The 22917-nt window shown below is 38.0% G+C and overlaps 2 protein-coding genes across 3 annotated transcripts; one reads left to right on the forward strand and one right to left on the reverse strand.

Moving 5' to 3' along the window:
* Positions 1-298: 298 nt before the first annotated feature.
* tmprss13a (transmembrane serine protease 13a) lies at positions 299-13421 on the reverse strand. Of its 2 annotated transcripts, none has more exons than XM_031732847.2 (13): positions 13203-13421; positions 7086-7260; positions 6832-6939; positions 6064-6234; positions 5533-5659; positions 4861-4956; positions 4728-4771; positions 3517-3679; positions 3073-3251; positions 2329-2427; positions 1139-1281; positions 874-1026; positions 299-791 (listed from the first exon to the last, which is right to left on the reverse strand). In XM_031732847.2, exons 1-13 carry the CDS (start codon positions 13218-13220, stop codon positions 777-779), a joined length of 1491 nt encoding a protein of 496 aa, XP_031588707.1. In that variant the 5' UTR covers positions 13221-13421; the 3' UTR covers positions 299-776. The 2 variants fall into 2 exon arrangements, with proteins under 2 accessions (XP_031588707.1, XP_039454001.1); XM_039598067.1 differs by lacking the exon at positions 13203-13421 and adding an exon at positions 12985-13032.
* A 4674-nt stretch (positions 13422-18095) lies between these two features.
* On the forward strand, positions 18096-22368 carry il10ra (interleukin 10 receptor, alpha). Its single transcript, XM_031732850.2, has 7 exons — positions 18096-18438; positions 18963-19086; positions 19360-19529; positions 19635-19780; positions 19935-20100; positions 20408-20526; positions 20680-22368. Exons 1-7 carry the CDS (start codon positions 18351-18353, stop codon positions 21589-21591), a joined length of 1725 nt encoding a protein of 574 aa, XP_031588710.1. The 5' UTR covers positions 18096-18350; the 3' UTR covers positions 21592-22368.
* The last annotated feature ends 549 nt before the right edge of the window (positions 22369-22917 follow it).

Below are 22917 nucleotides of genomic sequence, written 5' to 3' on the forward strand. Positions count from 1 at the left end.
TCGTCCCTGCCGCTCCCTCTTTCTGCATCTCTCCCTCTCTCACACACCAGGCACGCTCACCACAGACCCTCCTGCCTACAAAATCATTAAACACCACAATAAAGGGGAGTGGGTGGTTCCTTCTTTATCTGATATATGTTGTGTATGTTATTCGCACGATCCTTCACAAACTTATGACATGAACATAACAAAGAATACAATCAAGAACAATTTCAAGAAAAATCCCAACGTGAGTAGTGGCTTAAGTGCACTGCTTAGTGACTGAGTCAAGTGTTACGGTGCTTATACTTCACAAAGGTAATGCACAAAATGTCTTGATTTTAATATGGTACACAAAAGTTAGAATTGTGTTCCTGAGAGAGAGAAAAAAACACCTTCATAATAATTAATCATACATAATTATACACAATCATACATTAATCAACCACAAACTGATTAAGGACATCTCAGTAGAGTGCTGAAAGCGTTTCATGGAATTACAACACATGATATAAAAAAATCATCTGCTTTTAAAGCTCACTTAAATTAAAGGTAAGCTTTAGTACACGCACAAAAGAATAAAATCAAAATTAAAAGAGTGAAGTCAGTGCATTGATTAGCTTGTATACATGTGGGTAGTGTAAAATATATTCAATCCATGTGACCTGGGATGAGTATAGATGATGAGCACAACATTAATGAATGTATGTGGTCATTTTTGTCATGCTGCTACTCCCTCAAGACAACTTCATAGTGACTTCATTCGGAGGAAAACACCAGCAGGAGGCAGAGTGATGTCACACCATAGCTCTCTGCAAGAGGCAAAGGAGGAGTTAACATAGAGAAAGCCTTCCCCTTCTAGTTTTTAATTATTTTTTTCCCTTTCTCTCTTACATGCATGCTTGTGTAGATCCAGGGCAGAACACTGCTGACTCTGGTGTAAACCCCGGGTTTGTTTTTTTCACCACAGCCAGCTCCCCAGCTCGTAATCCCCACCAGGTAAAAGCGATTCTCTCCCTGGCACACCAGAGGTCCACCACTGTCACCCTGGAAAAATATATTATACTTGGTTAGCACAAATGTTACTTCAAAGGTTGCTAGATGGTCAAATCTATGCATATGATTTCTGTTAAACTGTTCCTTAATACTGACTGCTCACCTGACAGGAGTCTTTGCCTCCGTTCAGTTTCCCAGCACAGAGCATATAATTGGTCACTAGACCTCCATAAACATCACGACTGTTACACACTTGTGTATCAATGATGTCCACACTCACTTCCATCAGATCCTTCGAGGCAACACCTTTAAAAAAATGAAAAAAACAGGTCATTGTTTCCTTTACATGGCAATATAATACCCCAGAATAGTAGCTTGATGTAAATATTACACATTACTGTGAGGTGCACCGTCTCAGCAACAGAAACTGTGCCTTCTTTGTTTTCCTCATTTGTCTTCAGTTTTTATGATTAATGACGTCCCAGTCCTTTGTTTATTGATTGAGAGTTGTCACCCGCCCATCAGTCATTAACATTTCTTTTTCAAGCATATTTTTCATAAGATGATTATATAGACAACAGATGCTAGTTACTTCCTCATTCCCGTCATTTCATTGTTGTTGATTTCTTGTAATCCTTTCCCATTCTTTCTCAGCTTGCAGATTTGTTATTTTAATTTTCAGTTGATCATTTTTATTGCATCAGCAATGTTTAATAGTTTGCCTTTTGCTTATGAGTGACTTCCGTCTGGTCATTCTACCTTACAGGCCCGACTGGTGTAGTGCTGCAGAAATGGTTGTCCTTCTAAAAGGTTCTCCTGTCTCCACAGAGCAAAGATGGAGCTCTGTCAGATTGATCATTGGGTTCTTGATCTCCTCCCTAACTAAGGCCTTTCTTCCCCAACACCTCAGATTGGCCAGATAGAGTCCTGATGGTTTCAGACTTCTTTCATTTGTGGATGATGGAGGCCACTATGCTCACTGTGACCTTTAATGCTGCACCTTTCCCCAGATCCCCAGTTGTATTTTTGTTTGTATCTGTCAATGCGTTGGGTGGGTCCTATCTTCCTTCAATTTAAGGCATTAGTTTTAGTGACTAAAATGGCTAAAAGTCCTTCATAGACCAAACCTAAACTTTTAAAGCTTTATGTACAATAAAACAATCAAACACTGCTGGAAACAACAGGGCTTAAACATGCAATGCAGATGTACACAGGCAGACTATATTCCCCAACACATGAGAATGGAAATCATGGCATCTCAGTGAAATAAATTACATTCATAATCATAAGTGACTAAAACTCTGTCATTTGTTAGATTTCTAGTATACTTAACATTTTTACATTTCTGCTTACCTGAACTAGCCTGTGTGGTGCCAAAACCCGAGGTCCAGCACTGAGTTCCTTGCACAAAGTTCTGGTTATATGCTGGCAGACAAGCAGGCTGAACTTTATCTGGTTAACACAAGAATATGTATTTAAACTTCTGCCAACACATCAGCCACCTTGTATGCTCAAAAGGATAGTGTTGTAGATAGATCTGTATATACACGGTAAAACAACTGCACTATGTACGGCAGATTAACAGTTTGACTGTGAACTCACAGGCTTTAAAAGCTCAGACTGAGCAGGAAAGGAAATACTTTCACTGCTGTTACTATCCTGCATACTTTTTAGTGTCCTGTTTTTGTTGATAATCTACATAATCTACTGTAGACTATATAAAGTACAGAGTAAGAGAAATCATTATTTGATCACCTGCTGAATTTGGAAAAAAAAACGTATAACTTTTCTGTGATGTAAGTTTTTCCCTAGATTTTTAGTTGTTATTGTGTCTCTCCTCATTGAAATAAACCTACTATAAAAAATTAAGACTGTTCCTTTCTTTGTGCAAATTCAGCAAACTCTACATAGTGCTCCTAACACAGGTTCCATCATCGAAGGTTTTCTGTGCTGAATATTTTCATGGAGGAAGCAATTAAATCCTTCACACGCTCTGCTTTCCAACATGATGCCCACATATATGCTTATACATGCTTACAGCTATCAAGGTTGGAGGACTACACACATTTTTTTAAAGAATGTAAAGATGCAACTGACCATTGAAAGTGACTGGGGATGTAAGTTTGAGAAGAACAACATCTTGGTCATTAGTTTTAGTGTCATAGTTCTCATTGACTATTATCTTCTCAACAAGGTACGGAGCAGGCAGATTGTTCAGGGACACCGTTCCACCGTATACTCTCCAGTTCTGAGGGGATAGAGCCGCAGAGATGTCTCTGAAACCCCGAAAGACACTCCTCAATGGACAGCAACAGATTGATGTAGATTTCAGCACAGAATAATGGGCATTATGATTTTTAAAATGCATGTTTTTGCATTGTTAACTGCAGCTGGACCTTAAAGTATCTACAATCACAATGTACAGACTCTAGGAATCAGAGAGTTTACTAAGGTAGACTGTGGTCAATTTAAGGGGGTGTGAAAAAAAATTACAAGGGTATGTTTGTTTTAATTTTTTTGTTTTTTGTTTTTGTTGGTTACCTTGGGAAACAGTGGGCAGCAGAAAGCACAAAATCAGGGGAGATCAGGACTCCTCCGCAGACATGGGATCCTCTGAACTGTAGCGACAACTGCCAAGGCCAATTACCCATTTTAGCTACGGTGCCACCGATGATCCGGGATGTGGCCTGCTGCTTACCACAATCTGGACAACAATGCAAGGTACCATGCAAAAGAAAGAAAGGGAAACAAAACTATTTTCAGCATATAGTTTTATCCTTGATGAGTGCAGAAAAAATACATTGTATCTGCCAGCGTTGCTGCTCCAGTGCTGTTAAATCTTAAAGCGATCTTCACAGGAGTCATAATGTTTTATGTTATCAAGGTCACGGTCACCTAACAAAACACCTTGTGGCCATAATTTAAGAACTCTTTGAGTAATTTTCACACAGTTTTAAACAAGTCTTAAGATTTTATGAGGTCATTTTTTGGGCCAGTTAAGTAGCAGAGGGGTTTTCTTAACTGCTCTGATGAGGTCATAACGTCCGCTATTGGCCCTGTGCTCACTACCAGAAATCGCAGACCCACCACTGGCACCCTGTGCTGCATTAATGTTTGAGATGATAAAACACCACCGACATGATTTGGTGCCCCAAATCATCATAGACAGCAAAAACTTCACACAGGACTTCAACCACGTTGGATTCTGTCTCTCCACTTTTCCTCCAGACTTTTGAGATAACGTCCAGGTAAGACATTTTTTATACTGTTTCTCGCATTCCTATCTCCTATCCTATCATGATGCTCCTTAGACTTCTGTGTGTGGTGGCTCTTAATGCCAAAACACCAGCCTCTGTCCCAAATTCGAAGCTTTCTCAAGTTCTTGAAATAATTTTTGACAATCCTTTCAAAGCTTCATCTTGCCCGTTAAAAGCAGCCTTTTCAGCAGTGACCTTCTGTGGCCCACCCTCCTTTTGGAAGTTGTCAGTTCATCATCTGAACAACTGTACAGCCAACAGTCACCCCCATGATTACGGTCGTGTGTACTGACAAAAGCTATCCAAAAAAAATCTAACAGAAAAATGCCTGAACCTTGAAATTTTCAGAAAATGATTCTGATACATTTGTTAGTATTGCACTGGCTAATAACTGCATTTTCAGTTATAGGTACTGGGTGTAACATAAGAGAGACATAGAGAGAGAAATAGAAAGTGTGTGACATATGACTGTAGGAACAGATGGAGGCTCCTTACCCACACACTGCAGGGAGACAGTCAGCTTGTTCGGACAGGGAGAACTGCATGTTGCCACAATAAGGGAAACATGTTAAAATGGGTACATGCAGTCAACCAATTCTAATGGTGTTAACCAACAGATCATATGTACCTGACATTTGCCCGAGCCTGGATAGGAGCAGATCTTGTGCTGTTGTTCAGTGTTAAACCTATGGAATCTGACTGAATAGTACCTGTCATATAGACACTGGAGACAGAGAGAAAAATGATTAGATAAACGGACACATACAGAGACCATTTTCTGCAGTCAATATCTGAGTGAATCTGTAAACTAATTGTGCTTCTGTCATACTGAGACGCCCCACTGGTAGTCACTCCTGTGGAGAATCAATTCAATCCAAAACACACAGCAGCAGATGAGGTGATGCTACATGAACCTCTGTGGGTAATTACAGGTTGGGTTTGAAGCCCACGTGTTTATGGGCTGTTGTTGAAATCGACCCTTCCAAATTACACGCTAAATCACTCTTTCATGTAGCCCGTGCTAGGTCTAAATGACGATAGATAATGGTAATATATATTATGATGATTACCTTTGATCCAAAGTTTTTCTCAGTTGCCTTTAAACTTTTTAGCCTTTATTTAGATAGGGCACTAGAGAGAAAACAGCCAGTAAAGGGCTCTGTATGCAAACCCAGGCCTCTGCAATGGTCTGGGTTGCCTGTTCTACTGAACTATACCTTTAAACTTTTTATACATGGTGTTCAATACATTTTAGGTGAGCTATGACAATAATAGGCAGGGTAAAGTGGTGATCCCATACTTTCTGAATCCTTGCTGCTTGCAGATCTGCATGGCTTCATTGTTATCCCACCCTTGGTTACACACTGGTAGGAAGCGACCATCTGTGGCTGTTCTGACCTGCAGACTGTTTCCCTCACCAAACCTCACTGGAGAAGTAATGGAGGGATAACAAAAAGAATACATCTTTAGTCTCCTTAGTCGATTATGTGCATGTGTGACTATTAGGCAATTTTAGCTTTCATTTTGCTGCTGTTGTAAATACAAACATTAACCTCTAAAAAGTAAAATAGCTGTTAATTTTTTTTTTAATTTGCCAAGACCTTTCTTGTGTATTCTTCTCATATATGTCCCTTGTTGTTAGGTATTACATAGCGAGTATAATATGAATAAAACCAATACAATTATACATAATGCAGATTTAAGTTGGATCCCTTGAGAATTCTGACACATATGGATACATATGCCTTCCGTAGTTTATTATTGTTATTTGCCAATCCTACTTCACCTTCTTTCCTCGTATTAGCCCAATCCTGGTAAGGTTATGACTTACCACAGTATGCTTCGTCAGTGCCATGTTGGCAGTCCTCTTTTCCGTCACATATGACAGTATTGTTTGGGCAGGTGTCCTTTGGCAAAACTGCACTTTGGGTTTTCATATCATCGCTCCCATCATGCTCATCGTAGTGGATCGCTGATGTTGCACTCCTGGTGCCGTACACAACTGTGGTTGGAGAGTATGTAGAAATGGTTTTAAAGTAAGTAGAGGTAGAGTGTGCCATTATTGTTATACTTAACCCTAACAAAATAATGAAATAAAATAAGAACAGTAATATGCATCTTAAAATTGACCACATCTCTTTCCATCTCACTTAATAAATATCAGCAACTATTCCTACGTACTCCAGTTAACATCAATGATTTTCAAAATGAGCACTGCATGCAGCAGACAACACAGAGAAAACATTTTGTCACTGCCAACAAATATCTGTGAAAATGAAAAAAAAAAAAATTTTTTAGGGAGCACAATAATTCAGTTCAGTTATATTTATATACCGCCAAATCACAACAATAGTTGCAAAATAATGCATCATATACTGGTAATGATATTTAGCAACTGGGTTTATGCTTCATACTGTTTTTAAATACCAGCAGTTACACAAAATGAGCATAAACAAATGAAAATAGATAAATTCTTACAATCTTAGGCCCACAAGGAAACAAAAACTATTGTAACTAACTGAGCTTTATGTGCGGATACAAAAGTTTAACAAACTTAGTTCACAAGTTTTGATGATATTGTCCAGTGATCAAAGTATACCTCCAAGCCAAATGGCCAATCCCAGCAGAGCAAGCAACAGTAGGACTGACAACAACACGCCAATGCACCTTTTCTTGCTCTCACAGCATCCCTTTTTCTTCTTTGGGACTAAACACAGTCAGAACAAAAGCATATAGTGACACACATATTAATGATCGTTGGAGCGACTCTGACTCAACATTTGTTTTGTTTGTACATTTACAATACATGGATTTTATTCCTAGAAAAATATGGGAGGTGCAGGTATAACTCACTTGTGCTGGGCTGTGAGACTTGGGGAGCAACAACAGATGGTGAATACCGAGGGATGTAACGTGGCTGGGATGGGGGCATCACCCCTGGACCCAAGCCATACACCACCTCTTCATAAGACCTGAGGGGTGGCTGCGTGTGGACAGCAACAGAGTAGTAGGGAGGAGGGGGGGTGTCCTAAGAGAAAAAGACAAAAAAAATGAGGGTAAAACAAATACTCTGCAAGATTTCATAGATACAATCTCTTACTGGAATAACAAACAATGTCATGTGAAGTCTATGTCCGATATTATATAATCTCTCCTTGGGCACAAGATGATAATTATTTGATCCCCTGCTGAATTAGTATGTTTGCTTATCTTTAGAGTAGTTTTATTTTAATGGGCAGAAGTTGACTGTTCTGAATTTCAGCCAAATTAGTTATAAATTGTTTTACATGTCAGTGAGTGAAATTAGTATTTGGTCTACTACAGCCTAGCTAGAAATCTGGCAGATTCCATTCCAAATTATCCACCACCATGGGGAAGGCCATGGTCAAGGTCATTCAGGGGCATAGCCAGACCTTATTCATATAGAAAATCTGTGGAGGGAGCTGAAGTTTCAAACTGCCAAGCAGCAGCCAAGAAAACTAAAGGATTTAGAGTGTTTATGTAAAGAGAAGTGGGCTAAAGTGGGCCTTCCTGAGATAAGTAAAAACCTGGTGACCAACTACAAGAAACCTTATACCACTGTGCTTGCCAACAAGGGTTCTCCAGTACTAAGTCATGTTTTAAGGTATATATATATTAGGTATAATATATACAATTAGACATACATGAGCTAGAATGGTAAATCGTCAATTGTGTGTTTCTTGTTGTTAAGACTGCACGTTTCTGGCTGTCAAGAGTCTGCATGTAACCTATTGTCCTCCATGATATCCAAACACTGTTATCAAGTCTACACCAGCGCAACAACCTTATAGGCACAAAGAAAGAAGTGATGTATCCTGGCAACAGTGTCTAACAGATCAAATTTAGGAGATTTAGGGGTATGTTCCTCATTTCTCAGTATGTGATATCGTCTCTGCCAGTAGCCATATCAAGAATTTCAAACAAAGGTCTTAATCCATATTTGGAGACTTGTGTGGGACAAGTTGGTGCAAAATGATAGTGGGAAAAATGCAACTAAGAACAAGTTGGTTCACTGGGTTTTTCTTAGAGGAATAAGTGGCTCAAATACTTTAATCCACATGGGTTAAAGCTCTACCAAGAGTTCATTGTGAGTGACTCATGGCACAGAAACTACTGACTAGTCAGTAGTAGCCACCTTGGTAAAAGGATGGTGTCTAAGCAGCTGTCAGCAATATTTTTGTGTGTGTACGTTAGTGTGTTTGTCTTCTGTATCTACCAAGGAACTGTTTTGGTATCCCTTAGTTGTTAGCAAGTGTTACTTTATGTTTTCCCAAATGTGTTAGAGGTTAATCTGAACTAAACAAGGAAGTTGTAGCAGAAAACATTTTCTATGAACACTTCCTAATGCATTTTTTCTTTTTGTTTGTCTTAAGAGGGTGTGGTATTGTTTTTGGTTGACAAAAAAGTTCCAGCAAGCATTTGTCAACCTTTGGATGTCATTGACTGGAATCACTGCAAATAACTATATCTCTCTGATTGCCTTTCTACTACAGAACAATCCAGCAATCCAGCACCCTCTGGACTGACCCGGTGCCTCATTTTCTGTTTTCTTAAGATGATAAAGTTAGTCTGTGGGCCATACCTGCCCGTTTTTATCAATTATTAACAATGAAAGTTTGCCCAGGTTAAAGTTTAGTGAAATGAAGGTCAGCATGAGAGCATCAGCAAACTCTTTGTCTTTGTTCACTTCCTGTTTATTTTTAACTTTTTCTCTCAACCCTGGGCCCCCACCCCACACTTTGAGAAACACTGCACAAACACATACTGTGTTTATTCTGAAAGGGGTTTGGACTGTGTTGCTAGTGTTTCAATGTCACATGCACCATTTCCTTGAAATAGTGCAATGGCATTTTAGGTATGTTTTCTCGTACTGGCTAGGTGATTCAGGTGACTCTGTTACCCTGTCAGCAGCAGTACAAACCATGTGAGTGTGCACAATGCACTAACTGCCATAGGTGTAGCACTTGAGTAACAAAGCATGGTATTCATTGCCCATTGTTTCTTTTTAAAAGATGTTTGTCTATGTTTTGTCGGGGATGATCCTGAACCTGTTGGTTGAGAAAAACACTTTTTTCTTTGTTATTTAGAATATGAAATTTTTCAATGGAATTCAGTCATAAATAATGTTGAATCTCAACTAAGCTCTTAAAAAAGATCAATTTATTTATTAGAAGACTGCACTGGTTATAGACTGCAATTTTGTTTTAGAGCAAACAAGTTAAAGAAGATTCATGCTCATGTGTTTAATTTTACTGGAAGTTAATCTAATAAGACCAACAAAACTGGTCAGTAAGTGTTTTCCTTCTGGGACTCTTTCACCTGTATTTTAGCAGATTTTCCTGGCTGACACCAAACTGGAAAATTATCTTCCAATTACTCGCCAACTTGGCTGATGTTTCAGCATTTAAGAAATAAGTTTGGTCTCAAGAAAAGTAAAACCAAAATTAAGGAAAGCACTTTTGTTGGTCCTGAAATCTGTGAACGGATGTTTGATGATTGGTTCCAAATGAAACTGAACCCAACTCAACTAGGTTGAATTTTCTTGTCAGTCACAGAGGGAAAAGTTTTGCTGAGCCTGTGGATAACATACTGGAAAGCATGTGAACTACTTAGAGCCATGTCACTGAATATCCAGTTTTTTACATTCTCATCAGTTTTTTTATTGAATTTGGGCTGTGCCAGCAATGAAGATGTGGCAAGATTTCATAAAAATATTAAACTGATATCAGGGAAAACTTAATCTGAGCTAGTTGATGACTACTGTTGGTCCTTACAAAGACAAACAGATATGCAGCACAAGTGCAAAACCTTTTTTGAGCACCCTGACTTGTATTTTGAACTAAATTAACAGAGATTTGGTTTAACATATCTCTCGTATCTTGATGCATGCTCAATCATCCAGGTAAGTAATTCTCCAAAAGTTGATTCTGTTCATCTGGATGTAGCATCACTCATCCACTTGGATGAGTGTCGAAATGTTTCTCCCACTGAAAACGCTACGTCCAGATGAACAGAATCAACTTTTGGAGATATCTCTGGTATTTTCTTCTGGTTTGCTTGCAGAGGAAACAATTTAAAACAGTCTTGGTGGAAAATAGTTAAAATTCCAGAAATTGTGTTGATATACTGATGTTCAGCAGTGTCAAAATGTCAGTGATGTGTATGTCAAAAACCTGACACGCAAGCTTCAATTTGATTACATGTCTGAAATCAGTGTAAAAAAAATGGATGAAGAGCTTGAATTTTCCACTAGCAAATAAAAATATATTTTGTAGATCAGTCTAATGAGGCGAACCTTCTACGGGTGCCTGGTTGTCACTAAGTTACATGTGAACGAATTATTTTCAGCTAAACTAAGCAAAAGTATTTTTGTACAGCAATTAAAATACTTGTGCTAATTTTAGTACTGTGCTCTTTATGTGATATGCAGGAATGCAGCTGGTGATATCAGAGTTTACAAATGCTAATTGCTCTGTGGTTGTACCTGTTTGAACACAGCAGGCCTTAATCACCTGTTTCCATTATCAACTAACCCTCTGTAGAAAGTCATACAATGTGAAAAAACAAGTTTGTGATGAGTCATTCGACCTCCTGACATTCTTATAGCATGAAAGAGAAACATTTTTTTGTTTTTACATACATTTTTTTTTAATGTAAACAGTTTTTTTCACATCATAAGTTATCCCAATCCTGAATAGTAGGGGTGCAACAATACTCGTATCGATATTGAACCGTTCGATACAGTGCTTTCGGTTCGGTACGCATATGTATCGAACAATACAAAACGTTTAATTTATTTTGTCAACTTTTCTTCTGACGATGCTGTCTGTGTTGAGCGCTCAGTGGATCTGCGTTCGACTACTCCGCCTAGGCTGCACTGTCCAGTGCAGAACCACTGAGCGCAGCACAAGCTAGCAAGACAGAAGCTAAGCTCGTTGCAACATGGCAATTGAGCCTCCCCCACCCTCATTCAGATCTGGCGTTTGGAACTATCTTGGTTTTCATGTGAAGCATGACCCTGATGGTAAGCGCGTCATGAACAAAAGTAAAACAGTATGTCGGATGTGCCACGCAATACTCAGTTGGTGGGAACTAGTGCGTTAGCGCAGTTAGCTTGTTAACGTGTTGACACCGTCCAGCCCCACGCACGGGGCGATCCGTGGTAACTCGTTAACGGAGATTTGCCGCGTTATGGCGTTAATGTCATCTTAACGAGATCAACGCTGACAGCACTAGTGGGAACACAACGAATATGACTGCACATTTACACCGACATCATCCTAGTGCAAAGACAAGTGGAAGCAGACAAAAATAACAAGCACGCATGCTACAAACTTTACCCGTGTCATTTACACAGCCGTTAGCACATGATTCTCCTTATGGGGACCTGATATGTTTAATATGCTGCTGAGAATATACCCCAGAAGAAGGGTATAGTATAGCTTTTATTTTGGAAAGAGCCATTTCTCTGTAATTCTCACTTCTCTTTTCCAAAGATGAGTGATTTCTCGATCAGATAGATTTATTTTTTTAATTATTTTGTTGTTTCAGCAACATTAAATTTAAAAACTGTACTTTTGAGTTAAAATGTATATTTATAATTTTAATAAATGACAAATTAAAAAGGCATGAACATTTTTTTGTATCGAAAAAATATTGAACCGTGACACCAAAGTATCGAACCGAACCGAACCGTGAATTTTGTGTATCGTTGCACCCCTACTGAATAGCACAGCAGCAGTTTGCAGTTTGTGTATGAACAGCACCAAGAAATTGAGAAAAAATAAGACATTTGCTATTAGTGTAAGGGTCGCTGGTAAATAAGAAATACTTTCCTTTATCCAGTCTAAATTTTGGGCTTGAACATTGCCTCTCCTCAGCTGTTGAGACCTTTTTCTAATATCAATGTGACCACACTTCCCTAAACTGGGGTGACGGGCAGAATTAACATTTGCTCTTACGCCTGTTTCAAGTTAAGTTCAATAAAAGTTGGGAAAAAAAACTGTGAAGGTGAGTGTTACTCACCAACAAAGATGTATAGTTTCAAAACGTGCCTATAGGCACCATAAACCTTACTTTATTGAAATCAAATGCCTAAGCAGAATTAGGTGGAGGTATAGTCATATTTCTCAGCATAGTGCACACGGTCATATTTCACAGTTTGCTTTCCAGCTATTATTATAAATAAAAGGTGGAAAAATTAGAGGATCTATGCAACACAAAGGACAGCATCACTCAAACAAACCATGTCATCTAAAATTACAAAATCCATCCATCCATTTTCTTCTGCTTGCACAGTTCAGGGTAAGCTACAACATAATCTGATATAAAATGGTAAACTAAAACTGTCCCTGTTTTTTCTTACCTGCCAACCTTGTATGGGCATAATTCTAGATTCAAACACAATATCCAGAACATACAATGAATTCATAAAGCTGCAGTTACAGGTATTTTATCTCTCTCTTTATTTTTCTAAAAAGACAAGAGTAGGTACAATGAAAATGTGAAGTTTAATTACATTATTTCCTCCATCGTCACATCAGGAATATACACAATTTCACAGACACGGGGATTTTTTATGTGTTCTTGCACCTATACCATATCTCTATATTACACAGTCTAAAATTGAATAAAGAATAAAAAATATTTGCCCACATAGACTACACAAACAAAAACAGAAAACTAAACAGAAACACCTGTTTCACAAGAAGGAAAGTGAAACAAGTCAAACCTTTCGCTCTGGAATCTCTGTACTGAACTGCATTCTTCAGTCTTCTGGGGAATGCTACATATACTCACAAGCAACACAGTTCTCTAAATTCAAAATAATGCAAAGTGAAGCAGAAAACACAGCCATCATTCAGGTGAACAGTAATTAAGTGGGAAGTTAGACTATTGAGTGAAGCAAGCCTGAAGTCAGAGACCCACCAGCAAGAAGTCAGAACCTACCGGGTCATGCTTATCCATTGGATTCGGGGAAGCAAAGTGTGCAGAGTGGAGGTGAGAGCAGGTGGGTGGAGCTTTTTCAGCGCAGGTTCACACAGTCTGGAGCATGGTGGTGAAACATTAAGCACGTTTGTTCTTCTCCTTCCTTTCTTCTCCTCTGCGCTCCACTCAACTGCGTTTCCCACTCAACTTAAACCAAGCAATAAAAGGTAGGCCGATCTTCCCCCTCCCATGTAAATCCTTTCTTTGCTTCACAGAGACGGGTGTGTCCAGTGCACCAATGTCCTACCTGTCAGACCAGTTTTGTAGCAGCAACATACTATCTGAGAATGTTTCACAGCTCAAATAACCTCAGCTGAGCTGTCAGGGCCCTGAACCCAAATGGCCTCTTCTCCAGAGAGTATGACATGATTTATTTTTCAGTCTGGAATTCATGGAAATATTCATACAAATATTGATAGTTTCATACCAAAACTGGTATTGTTATCGGATCAATACTGGCATGATAGGTTTGATACTTTGTTACTATCATCGTAAGATGATATCATCATATGATGATTCATCTCATAAATTATAACACACTGCTCTCCCCTATGTATCGCTATTGGCAATACTGGTCCCGTATTTACTTGGTATCAGGTTGATACCAGAATTTGCAGTATTGCACAGCACTTCTTAAAAACCAAAATAAATTGACCATTGATCAATGGTCATGAGAATTTGCATAATCATGATGACCTCCCAGCCCATTGTTCCTTCAGTGGGCTGGTTTCAGTCATTATGCAAATGTACTGTTTATAAGATTGGGGAAACCTGCAGTCAGCCGAGACTGAAGAAGTCACTTGGATGAGTGACGAAACGTTTCTCCCACTGAAAACGCTACGTCCAGATGAACAGAATCAACTTTGGGAGATAAATTGAACAATATATTTTAAAGAAATAGATTGCAAAAAATGGAAACATGATACAAATTAAAATAAAAATATGCAAATTCATATTGAATTCATTTTTTCTGAAGGTTAAATTAACATTCCACTTTCAAAAAAGAAAGAAGGTAGCATTTTATATTGATCTCACACTATTAAGCATTAGTAGTAAAGTATTATTATGGTATTAGCAAGTGCTTAAATCATCATTTATGTTGAATTAGTCTGTCATTCATAAATATAGATCTGTTTTTATCTGTATTTATGTTATATTTATAAATATATCTGTTACTATGTACAGCTATCATTGCTACTGCTAGTAATAATCATAATCTAATCATAGTCATAATAATATCTCTGTATTTATAAATGTCATAATAAGGAGTATTGCTAAATAAATGATGAATTAAGTATGTGTTAGTAATTTACTAATATCTTAACAGTATTTAATAATTTGACATTATAAAGTGCTACCAATTTGAATTTTCTGGAAATTACTTCATTGTTTGGGTTTTAAGGGATTAAGCAAAATTATACACCGGTGGAAAAAACACAAGGAACCAAATCATGGTATTACAAGTAATTTTGGATGTGCGAGAAAGCATTTTTCTCATGAAGTTGGTGCCTTTCTGCACAGATGTGGCTCCTGGATATTTCTGGAGCCGATTTGCACCTGCCAGATTCACTTTACATATGATCTCTACTTCCTCTTGCAACCACACATTTCTTCAGCTGTTCTTTCCCCCCTTTAATTTGAAACTAAAACAAAATTTCCGTTGCTGTTTCACTTTGACCATTGCAAAATGTATAAGTCAAGTCAAGTCAGAGTTTATTTCTATGGCAGATATATGCTATGTATAAATATCCATAAATCCAGAATAAATATACACTAAAATCATGAAATGAAAAACACACATAAGTCTGCGCTTTCATAATAAAAACTAGTGTACCCTGCTGGACTAGAACTATAAGCAAGCAAAGATAAGTAGATTTTAAACAGTGTTTAGAAACGACTAAGGGAGTGGGTGGCTTTTATGTGAAAAGATTGGCTGTTCTTTCAGTTAGGAGCCACAAATGAAAAGGATCTATCACCTCTGCTTTTAAAGTTTGATCTAGGAATATTGAGGAGGAGCTGGAAATGCAGCCATGCAAAAGTCAGTCGAATAAGATGATGCCAAACCATTGAGACTCTTGAAAATCTGAAAGGCCCACGAGGATGATCATCCTCAGTATTTGCTTTGGGTGGCATTTTGTTGCAGTGTTTGCTTCTTTTGAACTTTTGTGCTCTTCATTACCCTCCCAATGCAATATCTTTTATGCAAAAAAACCAGCTTCTTTTCACCAATAGAGCTCCAGAGGCTCATAGCGTCAATACCAACTCACAGTGAAGTTGTTATGGCAGCACATAGTGGTATAACACAATGTTAATACCAACGTTGTCTTAGTTCTTGCTTTAATTTTTTCACCCATCTGTAATTTAGTGTAGTGGATGCTATTCCTGCATCCTCTTTGCATCTCTGTTGCTCATCTGTGCTGAACTGTTGTTGAGCATGTTGCATGATACTTATTTGACAAACTGTAAACACGAATGTCTTCACATATCCTCAGTCATCCAGGTAAGGGAATCCCGGGAAGCTGATTCTGTTCATCTGGATATTAGATTTACAGTGTCAGAAATGTTTCATGACTCATCCAGGTGACTTCTTCAGACTCTGAATGCAAAATCCAGATGAACAGAATCAACATTCTGGAAACATGAATGTAGGACATTCGCAAACTGTAAACACAGTTTTACATCTGAATCTAGATGATTTGTGACACGTCATCCGCCTGTTATCTTCCCCCACATTTCCTTTGTTGTGACTCTGTATGACTGTAAAACTGATGCATAAAAGATAATGACCCCCAAACGAAATGTGCTGAACTATAATCCAGGTTTTGTAATGTAGATCTATATTATAAGACCTGATATTCAGCATATTAATTTGTCTGCTCATTAGTGGTTTATTCATGGTTGATATTAATGATACACTGAGTCTGTGATACACACTAGAGAGCATATTCACTGTTATGATGCGCCTTTTCACACCACTAGAGGGTGATCTTATTGTGCATGAAGCTAAAGGGCACTCATACCTTAAAAAGTGACTTGCAAGAAAGTCCCTGTTCTGAACAACAGCAGCTGATCTTGTGACCTTTTAAAAAAGACTCCCTCCCCCCGCAGCTCACATTTAGTCAGCGGCTCTCTGTCCACCTGACATTATCAAATAGAGATGTGGTGTGCTTTGCAGAGACCCTGTTTGCATTTACTGGGAACTAAAACTAAAAAGAAATCACATGAGAGGAGGAGGTGAGAAATCATGGGGGTATATATGGCTAACTTTAAGAGAAACCTACTTCTCAGAAAAGGAAGGCACTCTTTACTAAAGTATAGCCAGATAAAAGCTCCTTGAATAAATCAACATCCCAGTGTATTTCTCTTCAGTATAATTTATATAGAGATCTAACCAATCCTCTTAATGATACAGTTTCAGTGGACTAAGCATAAGTCACATGCAATCACAATAAAAGAAAGAGTGTGGTACTGCCATGGGCACCAGACTCGTTCTCTTGGTGGAAAAACTGGGTAAAGCCTGAAACGGTTTAAAAAGATGAGGAAAGCTAGATGACATTGCAGGTTCAACAGACTATGTCCTATTTGTTTTAGGGAACTTGTGTTAAACAGTAAATCAACACCCTTTACACATTTACAGTAACGCACAAGCAGAATCCAGCAGACAGAGGAAGAAAAGTAATTTGTATGTGACACTCTTAAGCCTTGATATGCAGCAGAGACAATGATGGACACGATGAAAAATCTGAGAATTGTGCAGGAATAAGTGATTGTTAACGGTTTAACAAGGGGTATTTTTATGAGTCATTTCTTAACCAGAAATCGATATATCTACCCATAACACACATTACGCCGTCTGCTTTCTTTGTTAATCTGCAAAACAGGAGTAATGAACTGAACTACTGAAATTTTGTGTAGGATGAGGTGTAGAGATAAGGCCTGATAGTCACTGTGGTTTCTTGCACACGTACTGTAGATAAAAGTATATACTTTATTCATGTAATATTTAAAGATATAGGTTGCCTTGCATCCCTCATGTTGGATAATGTAAGTTTTTAAAGAACATAGAAAAATATTTCTGCCTAATCGCACATAATAACTCGCATGCTGGCGACATATTAATATGGCATAATGCATAATAAAAACCATATGCCTGTTATCCACACAAGCTCATGATTTATTCTTATCATCAAGTGCGATCTGACTTTCAAGACCTTTATTTTTGATTCCTTTAAGTTTTGATACTGTAAAGTAAGCACATTCATCCAAATTGCGTCTATAATTAACGTGCAGTTTTAGTTGTCTCTGTTCTTCTATCTTCAGCCATGGTTAAGTGCAAAAAGAAAAAAAAAGAAACAACATATGCAATGCATCAAACCACAAAGGAGGTCGTGCTGAACAAAGTGTCACAGGAAAAGGTAGACAAAACCTAGAAGAGGAAACCGGTGATAAGATGAGTTTCCTGAGTTTAAATTTTATATTTGTCAGTGGAAAAACAGAAAATACATAAACAAAAGAGTATACAAAGTGAACTGATAAACACCAGAATGAGTCTTTGATAGTAACTACTGCCTACATTTTAGGGGAAAAAAAGTGAAAGGGGAATTCCTGAAAGCTTCCTCTTCTCATCTCTGGTGTACACACACTCCAACTGTGTTTTTTTCTGATAGTGCTCAACACTAATTACATTATGAGCCCGGTGAGAGGATGGAAAGGGGAAAAGAAAAAACAAAAGAGGAAGAAAAGGGCCCTCTTGTTGAGAAAGGCAAGAGCAAGCGAGAGATGAAACTAGCAGCAACGTCACGGATATAGTCACAACAGGAAACTCATCATCTGAGAGGGAGGGGAGTTAGGCGAGCGACGAAGGTACTTGGTGAGAACTATGTAAATAAAGTCATTTTCAAAAAACAAGGGACCTCTTCTTCGTACCGCAGATGTGTAGGCAGCACAGTATCAGCAGAAAACAGCTGCTTCCTCCTTGTTAATATTAATCGACAGTTTAGTTTAGCTCTTCTGTACAGTTACACAGAGCCGATGTGGAGGCTGGATGTTTCTGTCGCTGATGACTGGAATAAGGGACTCTGTTGGCGACTACTGAACAGATTCTGACAAATGGTGTATTTCCAGATACTTGAAATGGATATCAAAGCCAAATTGCCGGGTTTTGTCTTCTTAATGATCTACATGAGCCTTGTGTCAGGTAATTAAAAGCTTTTCTTATGCTCAATTTGTAGTCTTAACTAGTATGTCCAGTTACAGAAAAAACTCACAGTTGATCATTTACTTAAACAACGGTTTAAAAAGTGTTTAGAAGGTACTATATTTTCCTTCATGGTCATTTATAATATTTGTATTATTTCCGTTATCATATGAAGCCTCATACAGTCATACCAGTAAATGAGCTGAACAGCAAGAGTGGAATTTCTGTTCCCTTTACAAAAAACCCATAGAGTCACTCAGTTGGAGATCCCATAAATCAAAGCTTGTCAGCTTTTTTTCTTCTGTTCTTAACCAGAAGTTTCACACGTAAAAATCTGGCAGTAACACTTTCGGGATATGTTAACAGGGTTTTACATTACCATTGACTTTATAGCTCATTCCCCATATACAGGAATTTGAAATTTCATATTTGAAAAAAATATGTGTGTATATATTTTATTTTTTTTTAAACTTCCATTATTGTAACAATTAATGTACATCTTAACCTCTTTTTTTCTATATCAGGAGCAGAGGGCATTCCTGGCCCTGCCAACGTGATGGTGAAAATTTTGGATGGGGAGGTAATACTACATTGGGACACACCTGAGGATGCACCTTCTAACTATTACTACAAAGTGGAAATGGCAAAGTAAGTTTAACTTACATATCAGTAAGAATCCTTTTACAGACTCACAATATGTGGATCTCTGAACTTCCTTGAACTTATTTTTTTTATTAAATGTTTTAATTAAATTTTTATTAAATTTCCCCAAACCTATTATTTTTATACTCTGTGACTTAATTTTGTTTTTGTCTTCAGTTTGTTTTTCAAGCATTTGATGCTAATTGTTTTTCAACTAAGAGTTACTAAACCTTTTTTTAAATTCACATTTTTATTTTGTTGACTGTTTTCTGTCCTTAGGAACCAAGATGAATGGGCCATGGTAGCAAGTTGCACGCAGATTAATGATACCTACTGCAGCCTTAGCAGTTTTATAACTGATTTTGATTCTGGCTACAAGGCCAGAGTTCAGCTGGTAGCAGGAGGTGATGAGTCTATTTGGGTTCGTAAGAAATTTCTCCTGAATGAAAGTAAGTACTGATTTTCAATTTGTTGTGTTATTTTTACATTTAAATGCTGTAATTAATCATTCAGACACATAATAAGATTATTTTCTTTCCTTTGTCTGATCATAGGTAAACTGCAACCTCCCTCCTTCACATTGTGGGCTACATCCAGCACTGTAACCGTCTCTGTTCACCCAAAACCCATTCTGAAGAAGATTTTTCCTTATGGTTTAATCTACACCATCTACCTGGAGGAGAAAGGACAAGATAATAAGGTAGGTTAGGATTAGGTTAAAGGAATAAGGTTTTTATACCTTTCCAACAACTTCACAATTTAAGCCTGGAAAATATAATGATGAATTGCCCTTACTTTTATTATTTAAAGCTTATTTAAAGAAAAAAACAGCTAACTATGTTCTTGTCCTACAGAATACCACGGCATACTTGAAGGATGATAGGGAAGAGGATCAGAAGACTACTTTCACTTCTCTCCATTGGGGTAAAGAGTACTGTGTCAGCGTCAAGTTAGAGACCTATGGAAATCTCCCCACCAGCAGTGTTTCCAATAAACAGTGTCTGCTGTTGCCAGAGCAAGGTAAAGAAAAAAATGGTAGATTATTTAAGAAGATTATTAAATATGTCTACTATAAAACACATTTACACAGGGCCTGAAAACAGGAATGGCAGCTAAATGCCAAACAATTGAAAATTTTTCAGCATAAAAAAAAATCTTAATAAAACATCTATCGTCCACTGCGTGTGGTAGATTCATATTTACCACATGGGACTGAGCTTTATGAAGTATCATTGTTAGTATGATAAAAGCTCATCTATAGCCTTGTTTTTTTTTTCAGCAAGACACTCACATTTGTTAAATTCGTTGGTGCTTTTGCTCTTTTCAGAATATTACATTATTGCCATATCATCCCTATCATTTGTCGGTGGGCTGGCATTCATTGCAATCATAGCAGCCTGTCTGCTGTGTTACCTGAAACGTCCAGAGAAAACACCTGCTGCACTGGTAAGTACAGTAAACTATAGACAATTGTGACAATGCACACTTGTAGTGTCAGCAATTTGGAAAACAGAAAAAAAATATTTTGAAACGAAATCTACACTAATCCTATGGTTCATAAGTCAAACCTAATTTTCTTTTTTCTTTGACTCACCTTAGAAATCCCCTGCTAGTGGCTGGCTTCCACTCTATGTTGAAGATGGGACTGTGGAGGTGGTTACAGACAAAGGATGGTTTCTGTCACCATACAGAAAAGACATGAAAGATGGTGTGAAAGACCCAATCAGTCATCTTACAGTAACAGAGGACAATGAAGAAGAGGAGAGGAGGACCAGCATGGATAGTGGGCTCAGTATGGAGTCTAACTCAAACAATGAAGAGAATCCACCAACAAGACAAGATGACAGTGGCTGTGGAAGCATGGGAGGACCTGAAAGCACAACTAGCAGCCAAACAGATTACCCACTGGAGAATGAGAGGGCTGATTCCATTCAGAAAAGAGAGGACAGTGGGGTGGGTCTGGGCTGCCAGATGATTTCTTGCATGAATCTGGATGGGCAGGACAGTGGGCCTCTAAAAGAGTCTGCTGCTGGAGGTAACTATCGCAGCCAGAGTCCTTCAGATGTGCAGATGCAAGCTTCTGATGACGAGGAAACATTTAAACAGATACTTCCAGACTTGGTTTTGGCCGAGGTGGTCACGGGCTACAGAGCTGGGCCTCAGTCGTGTATCTGTTCAGGAGCTGGTCAGTGCATTTGGTGTCATCAGCAAGGCCACGATGGAGCCAAAGTCATCAAACAATATAGAAAAGTGTCTATTGAAAATGGACTACTTGTAAGCCAGTCTGATTTAATAGACTCTTACAAAGGAGATGTTACACATCCAGGTTACTCTAGAGAGAAACAAACTGACACACACATGATGGATGACTTAGAATCTAATTTCTTTCCACTGAGGGATTTTCCTCTGCTGACCTCTCTGTCCCCACTGCCCTTAGTGAAGTGTGGGCAGGACTTCAATATGAACAATGTGTCCCTTTCTCTCTGCGATGTACAGCTGACAATTGACTGATAAACTGTGAGATGTGACAAAACACTTTATTTAAAAAGAAAAAAGTCCTGCCACAGCATGTTACAGTGCAATACTGGAGCAATACACTCACATTTTCTACACTTAATGAAACAGAAGCACTAGAGTGAGGTAGAATACTCCAGTACCAGAAACTGAAAAGGCATGTGGAAAACCTGGGGATAAAACCCAGTGATTAACAGGCAGTTACTGAACATACTGTAGGAAGGAAAGAGAGGTTAGATTACACAGCTGCTGACTGGTAACTGTTGGAAGGAGTCTTGGGAGATTATAAAGACTGAGAAGATTCTAAGAAACACCCTTTTTAACCCTGTTTCACTGAGTCTATTTACAACTGACTAATGTGTTGTCTGCCGGAAGTGAAACTGTGTGGGGAGCACTGAAGAGAAATGGCTTGACAGTTATGTGCTCTTGGACATTTTGTGATTTCATCGCCGCCAACAATGAACTTTATTGCAGTTGCCCACATGAGAGTGTTCTTATTTCTCAGCACTGTGTTTAATTCACGCAGTTTCGGGATACTTAATCAATCCACAAACTTTTTACAATAACAAGTGGTTTCACCTTACTTAACAAGCAAACTTTGATATAAAGAGCATTTTGTGTCTGATTCTATTTCATGTTTTCTTACATGGCAAAATATTTTCATGTTCGTGCTTATAAGACCAGCTACTTCTTTGTTCAATCTATTTATTAGTCTATTTATTTAATGTCTTTGCTGATACATGTGCTCCTCATGATTAAAACTTTGTCCTTGGACTAGTCTGTAAATTTCATATGTTGCCAAGATCCTAAAAACAATGCATCCTCAGCCAAAAATTTAAGAAAAAAACCTTCTAACATGGTTCTTTTAGTTAAAAGAATTTAACACAGCCTTTCTAAGCCTAAACACCAAAAAAATCTTGGTTATTTGAACCAAAAATGATAGCTTTAATGCCTAAACCTAGCTAAACAATGAGTGAAAAGAAAATAATTCTTTTCTTTTGAAAAGAATTATTAAACTAAGTTAAAAAGTCAAACTCGTGTCATTTGAATATAAGTCTTATGGATTATCCAGTCACCTGCAACTTTATGTGGCATTGCAAAGTATTTTGTTGAACAGCAAACTTTTTACCCAATTTAGATGTAAGCGAAGATTATTTTTAGACACAAGTCAGTGAAACCAGTTTCACAGGTGACATGCTGTTTTCAGAAACCATGACTAAAGAAAACCCAAGGAAAACCCTGAGACAACAAAATGATACCTCCTTTAAAGAACCATTACATAAGACAACCTGTAGGCTACTAGGGATCTCCATATGCAAATTA

Source organism: Oreochromis aureus, linkage group 14 (assembly GCF_013358895.1).
Source record: "Oreochromis aureus strain Israel breed Guangdong linkage group 14, ZZ_aureus, whole genome shotgun sequence".
Classification (NCBI taxonomy): Eukaryota; Metazoa; Chordata; class Actinopteri; order Cichliformes; family Cichlidae; genus Oreochromis; species Oreochromis aureus.

What these genes read in the sequence shown, in the direction of transcription:
- tmprss13a (XM_039598067.1), bottom strand. Translation starts at nt 13,017, where the DNA reads ATGCAGTTCAGTACAGAGATTCCAGAGCGAAAG. An exon ending in AGTCTCACAGCCCAGCACAA is followed by an intron (nt 6,940 to 7,085) that starts GTGAGTTATACC and finishes GACTGTGTTTAG; the next exon opens with TCCCAAAGAAGAAAAAGGGA. An exon ending in TGTCTCCCTGCAGTGTGTGG is followed by an intron (nt 3,680 to 4,727) that starts GTAAGGAGCCTC and finishes ATTGTTGTCCAG; the next exon opens with ATTGTGGTAAGCAGCAGGCC.
- il10ra (XM_031732850.2), top strand. Translation starts at nt 18,351, where the DNA reads ATGGTGTATTTCCAGATACTTGAAATGGATATCAAAGCCAAATTGCCG. An exon ending in TACAAAGTGGAAATGGCAAA is followed by an intron (nt 19,087 to 19,359) that starts GTAAGTTTAACT and finishes TTCTGTCCTTAG; the next exon opens with GAACCAAGATGAATGGGCCA. An exon ending in TCTGCTGTTGCCAGAGCAAG is followed by an intron (nt 20,101 to 20,407) that starts GTAAAGAAAAAA and finishes TGCTCTTTTCAG; the next exon opens with AATATTACATTATTGCCATA.